The 19,642-nt window shown below is 40.0% G+C and overlaps 1 protein-coding gene across 4 annotated transcripts in view; it reads right to left on the reverse strand.

The window, feature by feature from the left end:
• Nucleotides 1-19,642, reverse strand: part of LOC136448284 (zinc finger CCHC domain-containing protein 7-like) — a 62,934-nt gene that overhangs the window by 14,641 nt on the left and 28,651 nt on the right. For all 4 annotated transcript variants that reach the window (XM_066447646.1, XM_066447645.1, XM_066447642.1 and 1 more), the window contains 2 exons: nt 13,570-13,743; nt 1,298-1,333 (listed from right to left, as the gene is read on the reverse strand). In XM_066447646.1, the coding sequence (XP_066303743.1) occupies nt 1,298-1,333; nt 13,570-13,743 (210 nt within the window). The remainder of the gene's footprint in view (nt 1-1,297; nt 1,334-13,569; nt 13,744-19,642) is intronic.

Here is a 19,642-nt window from a genome sequence, read left to right on the forward strand (position 1 = left end):
GCCACAGGAGGGGAAAAACCTGTTTCCTTTATTTGCAATTAGGGTGAAGATCTGTCCTGGGGAGGACCAATCGGAGATGAGAAACTGTCTTAGCTGAGAAACAGATGTTTGGTGCAATTTGAACCAGTCATTACTTTCTTGTTAAGATATAGTGATACAGTAACCGTTGTGCTGGTAGTTGGTCCCAGCATATTAAACCTGGATTTGGACTACAGCAACAATGGAATGTGCATGATGCTGATACTTAATGATAATCAAAAGTTTGTAATTGCAATCAGATTTCTGCATGCAATAATGGGCAATAAACAATTCAATTTTGGTACTTTGGTACTTAAATGGCACTAATAAACCTTTCAAATTAAGAAGAAAAAAATCTTTAAATGTGGTGAAAACTGTTTTTATTTTATTTTTATTGCAATCATTGCATTTCAAGCAAAAAAGATGGTTCTCTGTGCAAGACAATGGTTAGATTATTGTCTGTCCAAAGACCATCTGCAATGCAATCACAAGACCTCACACAACACATCTGCATGGATTCTTTCAGCACTTGGGAAATGAGCAATTCACACCCTGAGTTGTTACCAGAATCTAAATCAAGTGTTAAAGACTGGGAGTCAGGGCAGTATCAGTGAGTAGAGATCTGTTGATAGCAGGGGAGCGCAGGGGTGCCCTGCATTGCAGCAGTGGGCAGGTAGGGTGCTCTTCAGGCATGACATCTGCATCAAGCATGCTAGGGTCAGCTGTGGGCAGGGGCGCATGCTAAAGTACATATACAATGTAAGCAAACTCTGCTTATTGGGTTTTGCACCATTAGAGATGGCACTGGCATATTTCCTTGCTATGACATCAATAAAAAGGGCATTTTTGGCTGCTTTGAATTGGAGTTGCACACACACTACATGACTTTGAAAAATGATAAAATTACATTTGGGTACACATTTGCTTGCTTAAAAACTTCTTCACACATTTGTTGGTCAACTTATACACCTGTCAAATTATTTGATGGATAATAAGACCATTGCATTATAGTTACAATGAGAGAGAATATAAGCTTAGACTGTTTGTTGCTACTAGTTCTGACCATTCATTTCTGTGTCAAGGCTACCTTTACACTAGACAGCAATCACCCTTGATTTCATAATCATAATATGATACAAGAGTAATTTAAAAGATAAGAAACACACACAAAATGCTTGCAATATGGTTCTTTGAAATTCAGTCCAATATTGTTCAAGCCGTTGCTCAACGTTTGCAGCCTCAAGTGGAAAGCTGGTGTAAAATGGAAAAACTAACTTACTGTGGAATGGTACTGCCTCCATTTGTCAGGACAATCCTGTAAAATAAGAAATAAAAAATAAAATAAGTCAGTTTACATGCAGATAGTAGCACATTAGGCAAGGCTGTGATCAGTTTGATCTACAGCATCTTAGACTCTAGAGTATCATTGAACTACACAGTTAACACTTATAGTGATCTATGATTGCCGTTAAACTACGTATATATATATATATACATGTATATCTATTCACTTATGAATATGTGTACATAAATGTGTTTCTTATTTCTTAATTGATATGCAATGAGTTGTAGAGACAATCTGAAAAGATGCATTCTGATTAGTGCCTGTTCAGTTAGTGGAAAAAAATCTTTATTCAATGTCACAAGAATGACAAAGAGGAGTGACATGTTGAGATGAACACCAATTGTCATTGTACCATACAAGTTGACTTTCTAAACTGACGTTTAGTCTCTACAAACAAAATGTGCCCAGGAAAATTCTAGGAAGCCAGGAAATTATGAACGTTGTGAACTTATAAGGCAACAACATCACCTGTTGACCTGTAACATTTCCAGCATTCCTGTTTTGGAACTGGCGCTACCTTAAGGCCACGCAGGTCATGAGTTTCTTTTGTACTTTCTCAGGTGGGGCCGTCACGAAGCAACCACTTCAGTGGAATTGTGACAGGAAGTGATGACTCAATGGCAAGAATACCTGGATAGTTCATCTATATAATCCTCGACATGAAAGAACAGGAAGAACAAAGTACATATGTAATCCTAATAGATTCCTATCAACCTACAGGACAGTTGACAACAGTGAAGGGCACCGACAACTTGGAGATAGTGCAAGTCACGCTGAAGCTATTCTCCAAAAAATGTCTCCAGCTACTATAGCCAAATACTTTGGGTCAGTTTGAGATTAAGGTCAATACCCCTGACCTATATCTGACTGAAGACTTTTTTTCCCTTTCTCTGCCTGCAGGCATTGAATGCAGCAATACTTAGGGAAGTTTTCTTCTTTGTTCAAAGCAGTAAAGGACTTGTGTATGTGTGTACCTCTGCACACTGTACACTCAAATGAAGAAAGGATTTGTTTAGTTGTATAAGTTAACAACTACATTGACAGTCTTCCAACCAATATCATTCAATTCATCCAACATGTTTCAGTGTATGAACTGAAACATTTTGTTTCAATTGGAACTAAAAGGTATCAATAGAAGAGACATATCAGAAAGTCTTTTTATCTGACTAAACTAAACTTAACTAAACTGAACTCAAGAATAAGATTACAGATGCATATAGAAGTCTTCTTTGACATTTGGAATAGTGTATCAAAACATACACAGTCGTCGTTGTATAGACTAAAGCAGGATTAGGAGACTAGTCTAATGATCATGACCCCAATAAAACTCTCCGCCCCTCTCAGGCGCCACCATCAATCATATTGTGAGGTGGGAGGAGCAATGCTGGTCAAAGCTGTGTCGCTCCAAGCATACTTAGCATAAGCAATTCTAAAAACTATAAAAGCAGAAGTGAGAGATTTAATTGTTATGACCCCTTAGCAAACTGCTCCGCCCAGTTCTGATATAATCATCAATCAAGATGACAGGAGTTAAGGGCAGCACTTTGCATTTTGAATGAAGAAGAACTTTCAGATGAGTATATTACACATCATCTGCCAATACTACCAGTATGCTAAATTTTTTTCGTCCCACTCATTGTTTGGGAACCGACATTGTTAAATTTCGTTGTTATATCTGTCATCTTAAGCTATTGAAAATAAATTTTCAGCAATTTTATGTCTTTTCCACCGACCGGGCAATTTTTCAGTGTTGTCCTTTCAATCTTATCAGTGGGGCTTTTTTTTGTTCAAAGAAGAAAGGATTTTTTTTTTCCTGGGACAGGGGGCTCTGGGTCCTGGAAACAGCCCTAAATTAATATAGTGAGAATATATCGATATGTACAAACAATCTCAAGAAAAATATGTTGGAGTGATCTTGTTTGTTTATTCACAAGACGTTTAGTGTGTTTTTAGAAGTTTTTATCATATCTGCTTAGCTTATTTACTGAGAACAGGTACTTAATTAGATCAACACTTTCTTTTGCTTTTAATTAAGTTCAATCCTATTCATTTCATCTTCCGTTGTGTTCTTTATGTTATCTTTATCTTCACGTTTATCACTTCCATCAATGTCATCATTGGAAACAATTGAACTGTCTATCAATTTGAAAGTGAATTTAGTGGTGAATAGTTAAATCATCAAAAGATTTCAAGAGAAAAGTGGCATTGGATGGGGTGGTGAAGACAAGACTTTGTGGTTTCATGTCTAATGTACAAAAGGACAGGAGAGTTTGGACTTTCAATCAATAGAAATTCTTCCTGTAACCTTACATAGAATATAAAGGTAAATTTTGCTATAAGCAAATTTTTTTCACAAAATAATTTTCACCTGAACTGGGAAGGGCTACAGTGATAAAAGGATGAGACTGAAACATACGTACTCGTATGTACATATCGCAGGCATTCCATCCCCCTCCCCCAAACATGTACATTCCATATTACCATGTATATTATGCATGGGCTGGCATACCCATCCTATGATAGTAAACCAATTCCATGGGTAGGCAGCTGTGAAATGACTATTGCGGTATAAACACCCAACCATGCCTGCTAGAAAAATGGGGCCCAAACCATTGACTCCACTTCACCCATGGGGATTTTCACAATTTCCACCCTCCCTAAAGCTCTCTAAATGATTCTAGCCTCCAGAATACCTTCCAAGGCATCCATCTATCAGTGTGGTACAGGGGATGGAGCTTTAATAGACTCATTTATCTGGTCATATCTATATGAAATCCTTTCCCTTTTTTGAATGGCATACTGTCTTTTTTTCTTTTTTTGAGACAAAACTTCAATGATTGTAAATCAGGTATGAACGATAAAACGTATATTCTTTTGAAAATGATATCAAGCAATCTTCTCTTACAGCATAGTCAAAGTAGTTTTTCTGATGAAAATAGCATATCACTTCAAACATTTTCTGGCCCTCACTAAGATGCAAAAAAGTTGTAAGGAAAACTTTCTATACATTGTTTTCTATCTTCATTTTTTTAATAATATAGATAATCCATAATTGGAACCAATGTTGTATATCTTAAAATATTGATTATTCAAATTTCTAGCCAAACACAGGATTTTCTAGAGTAATAGAATATGCAATCACTGTTTATGATAAAAGACTACAGTTCTGTATCTTATAAAAAATTAGGAGGAATACACATCATCAGATTTTCATTTGGCAACATATTTTCCTTTTTTTCTGGTACAGCAATGTTGATTTTCATTCTACTGGTAGACATCCTTATATGATCATAACAATAAGCCTGCTACGAGACTATTTCTGGTCTTCCAGATACATTTTCATTGATGACTTTTTTGCTATTTTAGTAGATGACCTTGAAAGCCCTAGCAGCATGGTTCCTCTCCTCCCAGACATCTTATGTCACCTCCTCATCAAGGAGACCCTCCACAGATCCATCCTATAAAGTTCACCTAATTAAATGGCATTTTACATATTAATTGTTTTACAGCCGACGAGGGCACACTCACCAATACACACGTCTGGGGGATGATTGATGGAGCGTTGAGAAAAGATCACAGTGAAAAGTCAGAGGGGAGAGAAATCTGGCAGTATGCATGATCATGCTTATCACGGGGAAACGACTTTCATTGTTGAGAACTTCATTCAGTTCCCAGATCCCGCCCTTTTGTCGTCCCATGTCTTTTGTTGGGAGATGGCTAATGACCTGTAGTAATGATCATGAAGAAAAAAGAAAGAACATGAAGCATTTTGTTCGCTGTTCCAAAGGGATTTGTAGCCATTGTTCCTCCCTGAAAGCCAATGCGGCATTATTTCATTATCAGGATAATTCCTTTATTAGTTGGTACAGAAGTTGCATGTAGATGTTCTCTATTGCAGGTCTCCAGTTTCACGTCGGGGCTGCCTCGAACACTTTAATGTTTGAAAACAATCCAGCCAATTAGGCGACAATGACTCTAATGTTGCATAGCTCCCTGTTTCAATTAAGTCTTGCCAACAATTCATTATGAAAAATAATGAAAAGTGGCTCATATTCATCAGTCATAGACATTTTAAAGTAGTATTAAATGAAGAATTTATAGCCTATTCATGGTTGAAAATTACACTGAACATATGTGTCCCTCTACGTCTAGTATGCCACCCACCACACAAAACTTTCCCTTTGTATTCTGGTACTTTTGTTTCCGATCCCAAGGCAGTTATTTGGGTATCTGAGAATTCTGACACCCTATACATCACGGTTGCTTTTAAAATGCAAATGGCAGTAATTTCATTCCTGCTAATACTGATATTAAAATAATAGACCAGGGGTAGGAATAGAAGTAGTGGAAGGGTTCCCACTAGAGAATTGTGATGTGGTGCTCTTGTTCCCATTTCGGCTAAATGGTAGCAGAAAATTATCTGTGCAGTTTGGAGGCACTGGTGGCATTCAATGAACTAATGGTAGAAACCAGATACCAATTATGCACAGGAAAGGGAGATATCTCTATTACCCAAACTTGTACCTAGGTGTGTAACACTGAATGCCAAACATTTCCCATCCTTTGTGCGGGTATTTCCCTGGAGCTCCCCTATTCTGGGAAACGTCGTTTCCTTTCCCATTCCCCTGACAAGGGTAGTCTTGACAAATGTTACGGTCGCTTATTCATGTGGTGCTTCCCCCTAGAGTTATCGTAATGCTGATGACACCCATGTGTGTAGTTTTTACGGGAGTTACGACCCAGCGCAATCTCGCGACAACATATTTCCCTGCGTCCCGCTGTGGCTATGATAGGTGCGGAAGGAAGAGCCAACTACTAAAACTGGTGGCAATTCTCCAGGCTTGCATAATTAAGTGGCAATTTCACTCGCTGGTGGATAATATTACACATGTACATAATTAATAGGCAATTTTGTTCCTGAGCATTTAATATGGCACATGTGGTGGCCGTAATCCCACGCCGCAACACCGATCCCTTGCTGCCATCCTACATGTAGAGGTGTAGGACACCTCAGCGTTGGTTATAAATATGTAATACTGACACAGACAGGGGGGGTTACTAAGGAATGACAGGAACAGTTGATAGCTGAAACATGCATAGTGTAGTCAGGAAGAAACACAATATGTTCTACGTATAAAAGTATTCATTAAGGTCAGAGTAGAATCGGAATTGCTAGTAATAATGCTAATAACAAGGTGCACTATGTGTAGGGTGTCAGATTACCTTTGATAATCAAGAGAAGTATATAACATGAAAATGTGGCTTGGAAAGTTGCTGTACTCTTGACTAGCCTCATATTTTGGAACTGCCCTAACCAAACTGGTATATATATAATTTCATTACAGATTATTGTCGTTCATAATGTAATAACAATATTTATGTAATGTTATAACATTATCATTTCCATATACATTACATGTCACACACGTACATATCTCTCATGACCCATTTCCATTACTTAACATTTATAACACAACTAAGAACTATAATTACATCACAATTTGGAATATCTATAAACTTGATAGATGATAGCTTTGAACAGAAATATAGTCATGACAGTGGCACTATGTCTGGGATTTGCTACACACAATCTTCCTATCAAGCTGGTGATATGAATGAAGGTCACTCTTTTGATACAGTCTACCAAAGCTTCTAAATCCATCTCCATTCACAAGAGACCATTCCAAACCTATAAATACTCATGAACGGACACAACAGCTAAATGTTTGCGAGCCCGCTAAATGTTATCAGGTCTGCCCGTATTTGTAACATTTACTTCACCAATCATGGGTGGAGTTATCTCCCCGCGGTCGCCACCTTTTCCAATCCCTGGGAAGCCGTGAGAAAAAGGCGTCCCCCCTGACATTTCCATGTCTTGTGCAGCAGCGATATCTCTATGGACCTGTCCGTCCCTCAGAGACCGGAGAGCTGTACTATACATAGCAGACAAAAGCATGGAGGAGACTGCTGGGTTTCATAACCCCAAAGAGGTTTGCAGTTTGAATCATTGTAGCCTTAGTCCCACAGGCCTCATCACAACTTAAGAAATTTCTACAAAAGTCAATGACATTTTGAGAACAATGCATTGTGACTTTCTGTTACAATTTTAGAAACAGTACATGCTTAATATGTTTTATCATTTTCATGTTGTATCGCATGCGTATGTCTATAAACCACAGGAAAAATACCTTCTTCGCAAGCTAATTGTTCATCCCAATAAAACTGAAACTACTTCAGTCATACTACAATGTATAATATTGATCCTCAATTGTCTTTTGAATATGGGGGGAGAAAGTTGGCTTCATCTCAAACTGAGTTAGGTTACCATTCTGCAAAAACAACTGAACTACAGAAGCTTGCCCTGTTCTAAGCTATTTTTGATCTGCTGCCAAAATCCCTCAACACATTTCCATCACAGACTTGAGACAATCAGGTTGCCATGGCAACTAGTAAGCCCGTAAGTGTGCTTTCACAAATCTCCTCACTGATATAATCTCAAAACATGGCATGCTCATTGTTTTCTGTGGTAAAACCATAACTCCACATGTTCACATTGGTGAGGGCCTGCATGCCCCTTTTACGTAGAGTGTAATCGGCCGTTTTAATTTTACGTAGAGCGTTGCCGACCACTCTTTCTGAATTTAGCGTAGAGTGTAGGGAGGCTTTCTGAATTTAGAGTATTACATAGCCGGCCCTCCGAATTTAGAGTAGAGCGTTGTCGGGACACCCCCACGAAGGCCCTCATTGGTCTGTGTACAGTCAGTGGTGTATCCAGGGCCTGTCCTCCAGGATTTTATAAAAATAAATTAGGAGTAGGATTGTTGAAGTTATCTCCTTTCCACAATAGAGGACACATAGGGTGGCGCCCATCTCCGTTTCTGTAACCCTTAGCCACACAACTTTGTGCAATCTCTAACACTTCACTTAACATTTCACTTTCAACAGTTTTTCTGGAGGCCCACCCACAAATACACTTAAAACAAGCAAGACTGCTTTATCTGATTGGAGTTTAATAATACAAAGTTAACTGCAATGATAAATTTGTGTGTTGCATACTGTATATGGATATTCATTAGGACAGGTTTAAATCAAAAGGGTCTTTTCTTACAGAAACAATGCCCCAGTCCAAGTACAGTAACCCTGCTAAGTATATTATCACTCTCAGCAGACTTCATTAACAGATCACAGCTCATGAGGGGGATTATGGACCTCTCCATGGAAGATTACCACAAAGTACACTTGTAACAGTCCCGCCCTACAGGGGGTAGGAGAGGGGAAGTACTTCAACACAAGTACTGATTTTTCTTACTCAAACACTTCTCTCTGTCAGGCCAAGGGACATGTGGGTAGAGATGATGTTTTGATAGGCATAGAACACAATGTAGGTAAGATATGGTACAACATCAATTTGCATTTGTAATGATACAACTTACAAGGGGGGTCAATTCATACCTACAGGACTCAGGAGACACATGATTATTGGTTTGTGGTTTCTTCACAAAATGCAGCCTTTATCACTTTTTGTACTCTTCAGATTTAAATGGTCCAATGGGACGACTATGAATTCCTTCCTTTCTTTCTTTCTTTCTCATGTCAAAATCCCAATACAAAGGTAAAAAAAAGATTTTCTTAAATCCTGATCCTTCCTTCTCCTGACATGGTCTCCCAAACAGGGCTGTCTTCAAGTTTAATTTTTTTTCATCCCACTCTTTGTTTGGGGGGAGTTTACCCATTGCAAAAATAAATTTTCATATCTTAAAGTTCAGATTTTTGGACAGACGCCAGATGAAATTATTTTCCGTCCCAACTGTCCGTGTCTTGACAGAGGGATAGGTCCTAGAGACAGCCCTGATTCAAAAAAAAAGTTTGCTTTTTGGTCTTCATCCACCAGGTTTTTCCAACCTTCCGGTGTCCTTTTGCTCCAAAGGTGATGCTTACGCACAAGCTTGCAATCTGTGCCCCAGGTCGCCAAATTGTATTAAAGTGGGATGAAATGTTGTAAGCTGGGAGACTGTTATTGATTACATTAATGCCAGGATTTGAAAATGATTGATGGCCAGCGGAACTTGGCAACCCAGCGACGATGATTCTAATTAAGTTCAAAGAGGACGTCAGAATCCTTTAGAGCTCGCAGAGGATCCTGTCCCTGCGAACTGACAAAAAGCCACCATAAATCTAAACAGGTCATGTCTGTGTGTTCTAATGAAACCCAAGGGTAAGCTGCAGGCAAAGGGTATCACAACAAGGAGGACCCCCAACTCAGGGACATTTATGGAGTAGTATGGCATACTGCCACCTGCTCCATTATAGGCACCCAATGACAGGACACCTTTCATTATGCGGTGATACTCCGCTTGCTTCCTCAACCATTAAATTAGACTGTTTCCTTACCCACTTTGCTGTGAAGTGCCATCTCGTCTACAGCAGCATCTTAATACCCTCTCCCCTTACGACTCCCTTGGGGGCCACTCACAAACTTACAGAAAAAAACTCAACGACACTCCACGACTGGCTGCACTGTCACTCCAAAACAGTTTCCCCTCCTCTCCGTATGGAGGCATTTTCCCTCTCCACGCCGTAAACATTGCTTTTTTCCTGACCAACAATGCCAGCAAAACACACACAACCACACACCACTGGCGATGCACAATACGCTAACCAAGTTTCACCACACAGTATTGACACATATTTTCCAAGTGGGTATTAATAGCCCTTAATTAAGCTCAGGAGGCACATTTCTTTGGTTGCTAATTAAGTGCTTGGCTCGGAGGCATTAAGGCTGAGGCTGCAGGGATGCAGGGAGTAACAATGATGATCTCCATACAAAGCACATCGAGTCCCCTGCAAATACAGCTGTTTGGCATATTGTCCCTCAAGAGGCATCTTGATGCACTACAAGAGGAAAACCTGCGCTGCTCGGCCCTACTTCAGCTCACTTGTCCACTTTCCTTTCCGCTTGGAGACAAAAGGACAACATCTCAAATGGCTGTATCAGAAGTACCTTTCAATTACTGTCAATTTGTAAAACCGTGCTGAGACCAAAACCATAGATACACCCGTTGCTTCAACACTGAGTGTTGCAAGTCAGATTTTGATAGCCCATGGTGACAATTGCATGTGTGGACAAGCAAGACGGACGAACGCAATGGTCCTTTTTCAGTGTCCCGGCCTACAACAATAAATTTCTCCCAGGCCAGTGCATTTGTACAGGCTGTTCTGTGACCAGCGACGGAATCCCCTACATGGGGCTACGCCAGGAGAGGAGAAATATTCCAAAGCAATTGCCCATAAACAGTTTAAACAGTTTCCCCCAATTAATAGTTCATGCTTCCTTGACTTGAAGCTCTCTGTTCCTAAAGGTCCTCCTCCCTGCGATAATTATGCATTGAGCAGAGCACACGAGTCCACATAGCAGGGTAATGGGGCGAGCGACGTTGGTGTGAAGTCAGGGGCTCAACTCTACAACTTATCAAGCGCCCAGTATCAATGCAAGAGATTTTCTGCTTCAGCGTTTTTGGACGGGCAGTTGACTCAGGACGACTAGTGCTAACAGGTGGTCCAACAGGCACTGAGTGAGGGACAACGCTGGACGGCTTGCACAGCTGCCTCACCTTCCCTCCTAATCACACCATTGTGGTCTCCTTCATTAAAATAAGGAGATGCTTTAGAACGTCTTCAATGGCTCTTCTGAGAGGAGATTTACCAGCTTTTCCGGCACTTCCGGCCGCAGAGGAACCCACACCAGGGTCTTCTAACCTGTTTTCAATTTTAGTAATGAGATAATTAGTAGGGTTCACAAGTCAGTAGCGGCAAATTACAGAAACAAATAGAAGCCAGGGGCTTAGTGGTCAAGCCACAGCTCCCAAGAGGGCATGACCCAAACTCCACGATCTTGAAACTGCTTTGAACAGGGAAAATCCCTACTTAAAGGTCTGGGAGATGTCCGCTAGACTTGATCAAAGGGGGTTGGACAAGATCAGCACAAATGTACACTGCTTTTCTTTAGTGACATTACCTTACCAGTGACAAGCTTAACTCGTAAGTCTTTAATTTATCATGGCCCTGACAATTGCATGCTTCTTTTTTTTCCAGGTCGACAACTTTCAACTTTTCACAACTTTCCTGAAGTAAGTTGATAAATTAGTTTTGATAAACTAAATCATTCCTTGTCTTAAAAATGATCATTTTTGGTTTTAAAGAAATAGCAAACCAGCTATTGAGAAATTATAGTTATAGTTTTTAGCTTATGAAAAGATGCACACAATGTATCCACACATCAAATGACAATAAATGCAGGTCAGGGAACTCTATGTTTCTATTGGAACTAAAAACTGCCAGACGTTCGGTGATGCCACTTTAAAAAGAATTTCAAGGTCACGTCAAAGCCATTAATACACCTTAAAGGCAACCAAAGCAATATTAGGGCCCAAAAATAGAAATAAAATAATGCTGAAATCCTTTTTTAGTGACATTTACTAACAATTGTTTAGCACATTTACGTAATAACTTCACACTTTGAGCATTCTAAAACCACGCAAACTTGTGCTGTATGATGATCCATCCCCTTAGTTTCACAAGCTCCAGCCATGATTTTCAGTGAGTTCTCACATCACAACAATGTCATATTTTTGCATAATGGACGTTACTATACATTGTGATAATGTTGTTTGAACTAATCATTGTATAGAAATGACTAAATAAACTAACTTTCACAATCCGATTTTCGGGCCTAACATTGCTTGGGTTTCCTTTAATTCTGAGGTCCTCTAGCTGAACTTACTACCAATTCACCTTGGTACTGGAGTTTGAGAGACTTCATAGTAAAAAAAAAGTAGAAGTGGTTTTTCACATACACCTCTGCTGCTCAGACAGGTTTTCTGGCAGTGAAAGAAAGAGTCAAACTTTACACAAAGTGATCTTTTAAGAACAAGTTTCTGGAAAGGGATTACCAGTTGACAGGTATGTAGGTGACCCCTTGATCAGACGAACAATAATTGGACTGTAGCTGAAATTAGCAATGACGTCTCTAGTAATTATATAAGTAGGGTGGTTGTTCTAATTGAGGTCATTTAGTTGTTGTTGACAAGTGTTATGTGTCCGCCCTGATCAAGAGGGAGTTCAATTGCATTAACATTTGAATTTCCTAACTGCCGTGTGCTGCTATTCTAATCTTACAGTAAGCACAAGCTTTTAGAGAGAAGGCTCTCTACTTGCAAGAGAGAGCACAACTTTTCCTTGTGGCAAAACACATGGGACAAAGAAAAGTGGACCTCCCTTCTGAGATTGATGTCTCCAATTCAAATTGATGAGGGAAACTTCTGCGAAGGAGACTTCGTTTATTACTCGTTCAAAATTTACTTTAGGAAAGAGATTACCAGTCAATCATAAGACTATTTATAACGCGCGCCCAGCTATAACTCAGAGGCGATATTTTGATGTATACCTGGACCAGTACCTCCATATGTTAGAATTAACTTCCACTGCCTCTTAAAGTGAAGGCATTGTATCAACACATGTCAGGCTTGATGGAGGAGCTATTAACACACACGATAAAATCTGAAATTCGTTAGTCCTCACAGCTCCGAGTGGTATTGTACGCCAGTCATCAAACGGCAATCCCAAACGCACGATTACACAGGAATGGCTACAGATGTAAATACATCACTTTATTGCTAATTTCTCAGTAGCTGCCCATGAAGTGAGCGGTATTCATCAAATGCTGAATGTTTTTACACATGGCTTGCACTATTGCCGCAGGTTTTTAATCAAGGAATAGGAAAGAAATTGGCGGGATGAAAAAGTGTGTGAGATAAGTCTGCGCCCGCTTGTTTCGAAGCAATACGATCTGTCTTGAGCACTTGACAGAAATGATAACTCGGTGTGATGACGAAACTGTCTTGCATTTACTGCAATAGAATTATCATCTTTGAGAGAAACATCAGCAAATCAACAATTCAATTCATGGTGGTCCTGTGGTTAAGGTTGTTTTGCTTCAGTACCAAGCTTCAGCTTGGGATGTCCCTCGGATAGGACATTAAATGGAGGTCCCATGTTTCTGGAGAGCCACACCTCAAGTACATTAAAGAGTAGGAGTCCTTCCCAATGTGAGTGGATCAAATAAATCTGTAGGGATATGTAAGTACTCTTCAGTACAAACCTGGTGTGTTATGTGTTACCGGGAATGCAGTACATACAAACAAACTTACCCTTGCCAGGTGGCCCTTCCAGTGGCAGTGGAGACAGACGGTCTCTGCACAGCGGTACCTGCCCTTGCAGTAGCGGGTCTGGTGGCCCGGGTTGGAGCAGAAGTGGCAGGCAGCAGTTGGGCAGGTGAAGGACTGGTGGTCTCGGCCGCCACATAGGAAACACGCCGACTTCCTCTGGGGAAGACAAGTATAACCAGACGGTAAGCAGAAAGGCAAGGAAGGTGGCCTGCTTGTTCACGCTGTTTTCCTAGCATAGGCATTACTGGTACATTTGGAAAGAGTGGAAAGCGTACAGATAATAATGAGCAGGTAAACCACATCAGAAGCCATATGAGGACTCAAGAGATGCACAGGTAGTCTCCTAAGACTGGACTGTCAAAGTGAAGTGAAACTGAATCTGTAAATTTTCTGCATAGCAAGGTAAATTTTGATAGAAATGAAGGTCAAAAAGACGACAACACAATGAAGCACTAGATGGTAGTGTTAGAAAAATGAACATCTTGTAGTAGGCAATATAAAAAGGAGTGATAGCTGATACTGTACACTTGTAATTTAGTTTCGTGATAATCTCCAGGCAGAGTTTTGTGACAACTGAGAAGAATCTGTGCAACAAAAGATGGCTTTAGTGTGTTCTGTGCTATTGTGGAGCACAAGGTAAAGTGCCATTGACTAGATTAGTTCATCTTAGCTAGATACATCTCAGCAAACCCTCTCCAAGGCCTGCAGGTCTTAAAAACAACAGCACAAAAGACAATTGGACAAGATTCAAACATTTTACCCAATATAGGGAAAATGCAGCTTACCAAAGTCGATAAGTTTCCTTAGGTTGAATCAAAAGTTTTGATATGTACCCCAAAACTGATGGAGCTAGACTTTCCAAAAGCTTCAGTTTAAACAATAGTTTTTCCCCTTCAACTTTGGCACCATACGGGTGTCATACCATGTGGGTTTGCTGACATGGCTACTGGTGCCAAGGATCAAAAGGATCAAAAGAATCAGGTAGTTGGACCTCCCACCAAGCTTTGTAAACTTTTCCTTGAAAATAAGAGCAGGAAAGTCTAAGCCTAGCAGAATGTGTAGAGATGGCAACACGTGACAAATTACAGTCTGCAGTATAGAATAATGAATTTTGTGCCAACAGAAATTTAAGAAAATAACAACTCTAGACACAACTTGATTGACAGTTGCATTCGTCCCAGACAAACAGCTTCCTAACATCATTGTTTGATCACAATGGGTGCTGAGGTTTGACAGACAGCTGATGCAAACGTGCAGGGGACAAGATCAGCCTTGCACAATCAAGTCTACGATAATCCGCCATTATTGCAAAGACGTCAGCTGTAATTAGGGGTCTTAAAATGTGGCTTAAGTAATCACCAATCCCTTCTTTGTTGGGGAGAATGTCTCTTTCACGTACAGCGCCAGAAGGTGTTGTAACCACACCTGGTTGAAATGAAGCAGACCCTCATCATGAATGAGACACAAATCCTCTAACTTCTACCTGACTAAATGTCTGCATGATGACACACCCAGCGAAGCTTAGCTTAGGCCACGCCAATCTCATTCAATGGTTCTCAGATTTTTTTAAAAGATAATCATGCCAAACTGGAAGATCAACATGAAAGCAAAGTCTGAGTGGAAAGTCTTCACATTGGTACACAAAGTTTCTGGGAGTGAATATAGTGTCAGATTCAAGCACTCTATTCGCTTCAAGTTTCAACAACTGCAGTCCAACATACAAAGGTTCCTGTGCAACTATCTTGACTTTGATAGGTCAAAAGCTGCACACTGCCATGGAACACCTGGGTTGAATTTAATCTAATTAATTAGTTAATTGATTGATTGATCGATTGATTAATTATAAGTAATTCTATGTGGTTTCCCAAGATCCATAATTACCAATGAGCCAAACACACTTTATAGTCTTCTATATCATAATTTCAAATGTTCTGTTTGTGATAGGACCCATTATTCGACTCATCCAACTATACAAGAGGGACCAAAATCAGTCTTAGCTGTCCTTGTCTCTTTTCCTGTACATGCACCCTTGAAACTTGAGAATTGTCCCTCAGAGTCTATTGACAGTCTGGCTTGTGGCTGTGCGTACTTAATGCAAAAACATTTCACATTTCCTGTCACATTTCCTTCTTACCGCCATGGCAGGTAACAATGTCATTGATGATGTTATCACTGTCTATACATGTCAATCTTTTGATTTTGATTTTTTTAACAGTATCATACACATTTATCAATATTTTGTATTAATTCTTGTAACTCACTTCAGATATTTGCATCCCATACAGATTAATCCAAACACACATAAAAATAATACAGTATTATAGAAAAAAAGAGGTACTCCTGACTAAGATTTTTAAGTGATATTGTTTGGTTTTCCTATACCATGTACTTTTTTGTAGTAACCACTAGCTGCATTGTTCACACATTTTTCTACAGTAATAATAAATAACTTTGTTGGGGAGGGAAGGAGATGCCTCTACTGAAACCAGACATAACGCAGTACATCAAATTATCTTTGGTGACATCCGGTGGTTAGTTCTTCCACCTGAACCTATTGTCTTGGGAGTAGTAAATTACCAAAGGTGAGCTAATGATAGTGTGACTAGCTGACTTCAGCAAACAAAGGGAGTCTACTGGAGTGTGATGAAGCTGTGTTCAGGTGCCTTGCCTAATAAGGCGTGTCCCCAACCCCCTTGCAGGGTTCAACCTCGTGTCACACACCTCAATTTCTTCCCTAATGTCAGATTATCATAATTGTGCTGGTGGCAAACAGCTTCGTTCCACGTCTGCACCCATGACTGTTACTGAAAATACCAGAATGGTGGGCCATTTTAAACATAGTAGGATGGAAGCTAGGATGAAACTCACGCAACTCATTGGTCAAAAGTTTAAGGTCAGGTAAATGACCTTTATGTCAACCATTTTCAGCATTCTCCAAAGGCAATGAATGGGATTATTGGATGAAAAAAATCAAGGAAAAGTTAACAATTACTAGACAATACTTCTAAAAAATCTATACAGAAACATTTACACATTCCAGCCGTTATTGTGGATGACACTACCCCAAACGATAGTACGCAGCTGATCTTGCCAACTGATACCATTTAAATTCCGCTACAGACAAAAATTTTGAACTTTCGGTATCTTGTTTTCATCACATTTGTACATACATCATATACAGAACTCACAAGGAACTTAATTTGAATTTTCTATACAATTCAAGCACAATGTTTTTAGACCAAAACTTCTTTGATTTTCATGAACAGTGCATCATACCTACAGTACTGTAGTTTTGAATAGAAAAAAATCAAATTTTCCAGTGAAAGTAACATGTAATTAAATCTTCTACTCCATTGATTATTGCCAATATTACTTTCATGGTACTATTTTCCCAGGTGTTATGCTCAGGGAAAGGATAACTGCCAAACTTGCCAGATGTGACTATTTTGTTTTTTGTGTAACAGTAAAAGTAAAGTATACTTAAACGATGCATCAACTTGAACATCCAGAAATCAGTTATCTATTTTCCTAAATCGTTTGTATGACAAACTGTAGCTTTTCCAATAAGGAAAGTAATAACTCCTTTTAACGATTTCCACCTCCTCCATGTTATATATACACATGTAGTGCCTCAGACAGTTCTCCATTCTTGTGCTGGACTGTTTCTCTGTGAGTCTCCACTAGGTGCAGGGAATCCTATTTTAAGCTGTTTTAATTACGCGTCCCTTCCCACCACCACAGGTACCCCACCACAAACAGGTAGGATGGAACCTGAGTCGTTTGGCCTCCGGGCTCGCCTTATCTGATGGACATAACTTGTCATGTCGCTGCTGGGGGACAGGCTCCGCTTGGCACGCAAGTCTCAATCAATCCTTCGCTGCTGACAAAGCACGGGGGAATCTGATTGGCAGAGGCTTGACACCTCTATAGTTCCAGTTTGCCCCGTACCCCGGGGGCATCAGGCGAAGGAACGTTCCCAGCAACATGTAATCACCTGTTTCGCAATCTTCAAGCAGGTGCAAATCTTTGTTTGCCTTTCTTTATTAATTCTCAATCCGATAAAGCATTCCTATGGTATCCTCAAACCGGCGGCTTAAACAAATGGATGGCAATAGTATTGTGACAAGAAGTCTGCATTCTTTCACAAAATTTTGAGGGGTTGGATTGGGCAGGTGTGATTTATTTTGGCCATCTTGTTTGTCACAACAAGATTGAAACATGCAAAGATAGCTAAATGTGTGCCTTCAAATTAAAGGAATAGCCATAAACTCAGGGAGTGATGATTATACAGGAAGTTTTGTAGTCAGCAAGAGTGTATCCTGTTTCAGAGACTTGCCAAAGTTTGAAAATTGTCATACACATCAACTCAACTAATCAAACAGGCAAAGTCAAAAAGACAATCGTTTAAACACAGTCCAGGACTTGTCTTTTCGGTATACTGCCATCATTATGGTTTATGAAAAAAAAATAGTTTTCAACTAAAATCTTAGTCAGAGAAGAAATTGTACTTCTATCTACAGTAGCATCAATCTACAGACAGCTTTGATTAATTAATTAATGATTAAAAACTACACTCAACATAAAAAGTTTGGAAAAATAAATTTACCTACACATGTACTCACATAAGTAGCCCTAGTGCTCAACCCATGAATGTGTGATCATATCAAATGGGGTAAGTTGTAAAGGGCAATAAATAAGCTTTCCAAATTCAAATTTCTGCAGTTTTTGTGTTGAGTGCAGTTTGCTGCTTTCCCAAGCCAGCTTTATTGATTGAAAATAAACCTCATCAATGAAAATTCCTCCGGTAGTGAAACAAATGCTGCAAGGAAATTCAAAGGATCTGGATAGTGAAGTCGTCATATTCAGAATCAGACATTGTAAAACTTTCCATTACATCATATGCCCATTGCTACTTTAGGGTTGTCTCTAGCTTTACATTTTCTCCGTTCCACTCACTTTTTAGGAGCCCATGTTCTTGATTTTTGTTGTTAAATCTGTAATATCAAGCTTACAAAAATAAGTTTTCCTCAATTTCATGTCACGAAGTTCAGATTTTTAGACGGATAGGATAAAAAATTTTTCCAAACAAGCAAATTTCCGCCCTGTGCTACATACAGTGTATATGATCAGACCTGCATCCATCACATCATCTTGAAATGAAAAATGTCTTTAACAGTCTTGCAGATGTAAGGAAATTGCCTAAAGGGTTCCCCATGAGACCTCGCGGTCTTCTCAGTGGCAGAAGTTTTCTGCCATGACAGCAAGTGTCTGCCAGTAGAGATCATCAATCAACGCAGGGCTGCCTAGCTCCAGGAACAATCGTCCCCGCAGTCAAGAAACTGTGAAAAATAAGGTGTCTTTCCTGAAAAACGACCTCCTATCGATTAATTAAACAGTCTGATACTTCCTGATGAGCCTGATGAACCTTGGAGAGGGCATTCCCTTCGTCTGGATACCAAGGTGCTTCTTAAGATCACTTTGTGTGGGGACAAGTTTAAAGAGTTTCTCTGCGAGAAACGCTCATTCGCGGACACAATTTTGCACACAAAAGCATATCCCATGAGTAGACGACTCTACTGAGAAATGCCCACTGCTTGTTGATGTTTTGAATTCTGGTAGAAATGTCGGGGGACTTTAGGAGATACTTTTCAACGAGCGCTCCGAGGTTGCCCCTTCTATCGGAAGGCCTGCCTTCAAAGGTTGCCGCAAGGTGTGACAGCGGTGCATGTCGAATACCAAATTGCGAGCAGGCGACTGCCAGCGGCAGGGCCTCCACAGTCCATTTCAGCGATCAACTGCCCATGAAAAACAGTTATTCCGATAAGGTGGGCTGACGATACAGTTACCCCAAGCGGCGCCAGCCTGGAACAGGGCAGGCGGGGCAGTTCCTGGGGTCCCCTTAATTTTCCATCATTGTTTTTAGCCGGTGCCTGTTTAGTATGCATTCTCAGGCTAGCAGAGGCACCATCAGTCCTTGGAGAAACTTGAGCACCGACGGAATACAAAGGGAGGTATTTCACTTTATCATCGATTCCGAGGGTGACAGCGAGCTCCT

The sequence above is a fragment of the Branchiostoma lanceolatum genome, chromosome 14, assembly GCF_035083965.1.
Source record: "Branchiostoma lanceolatum isolate klBraLanc5 chromosome 14, klBraLanc5.hap2, whole genome shotgun sequence".
In the NCBI taxonomy this organism is placed as follows: Eukaryota; Metazoa; Chordata; class Leptocardii; order Amphioxiformes; family Branchiostomatidae; genus Branchiostoma; species Branchiostoma lanceolatum.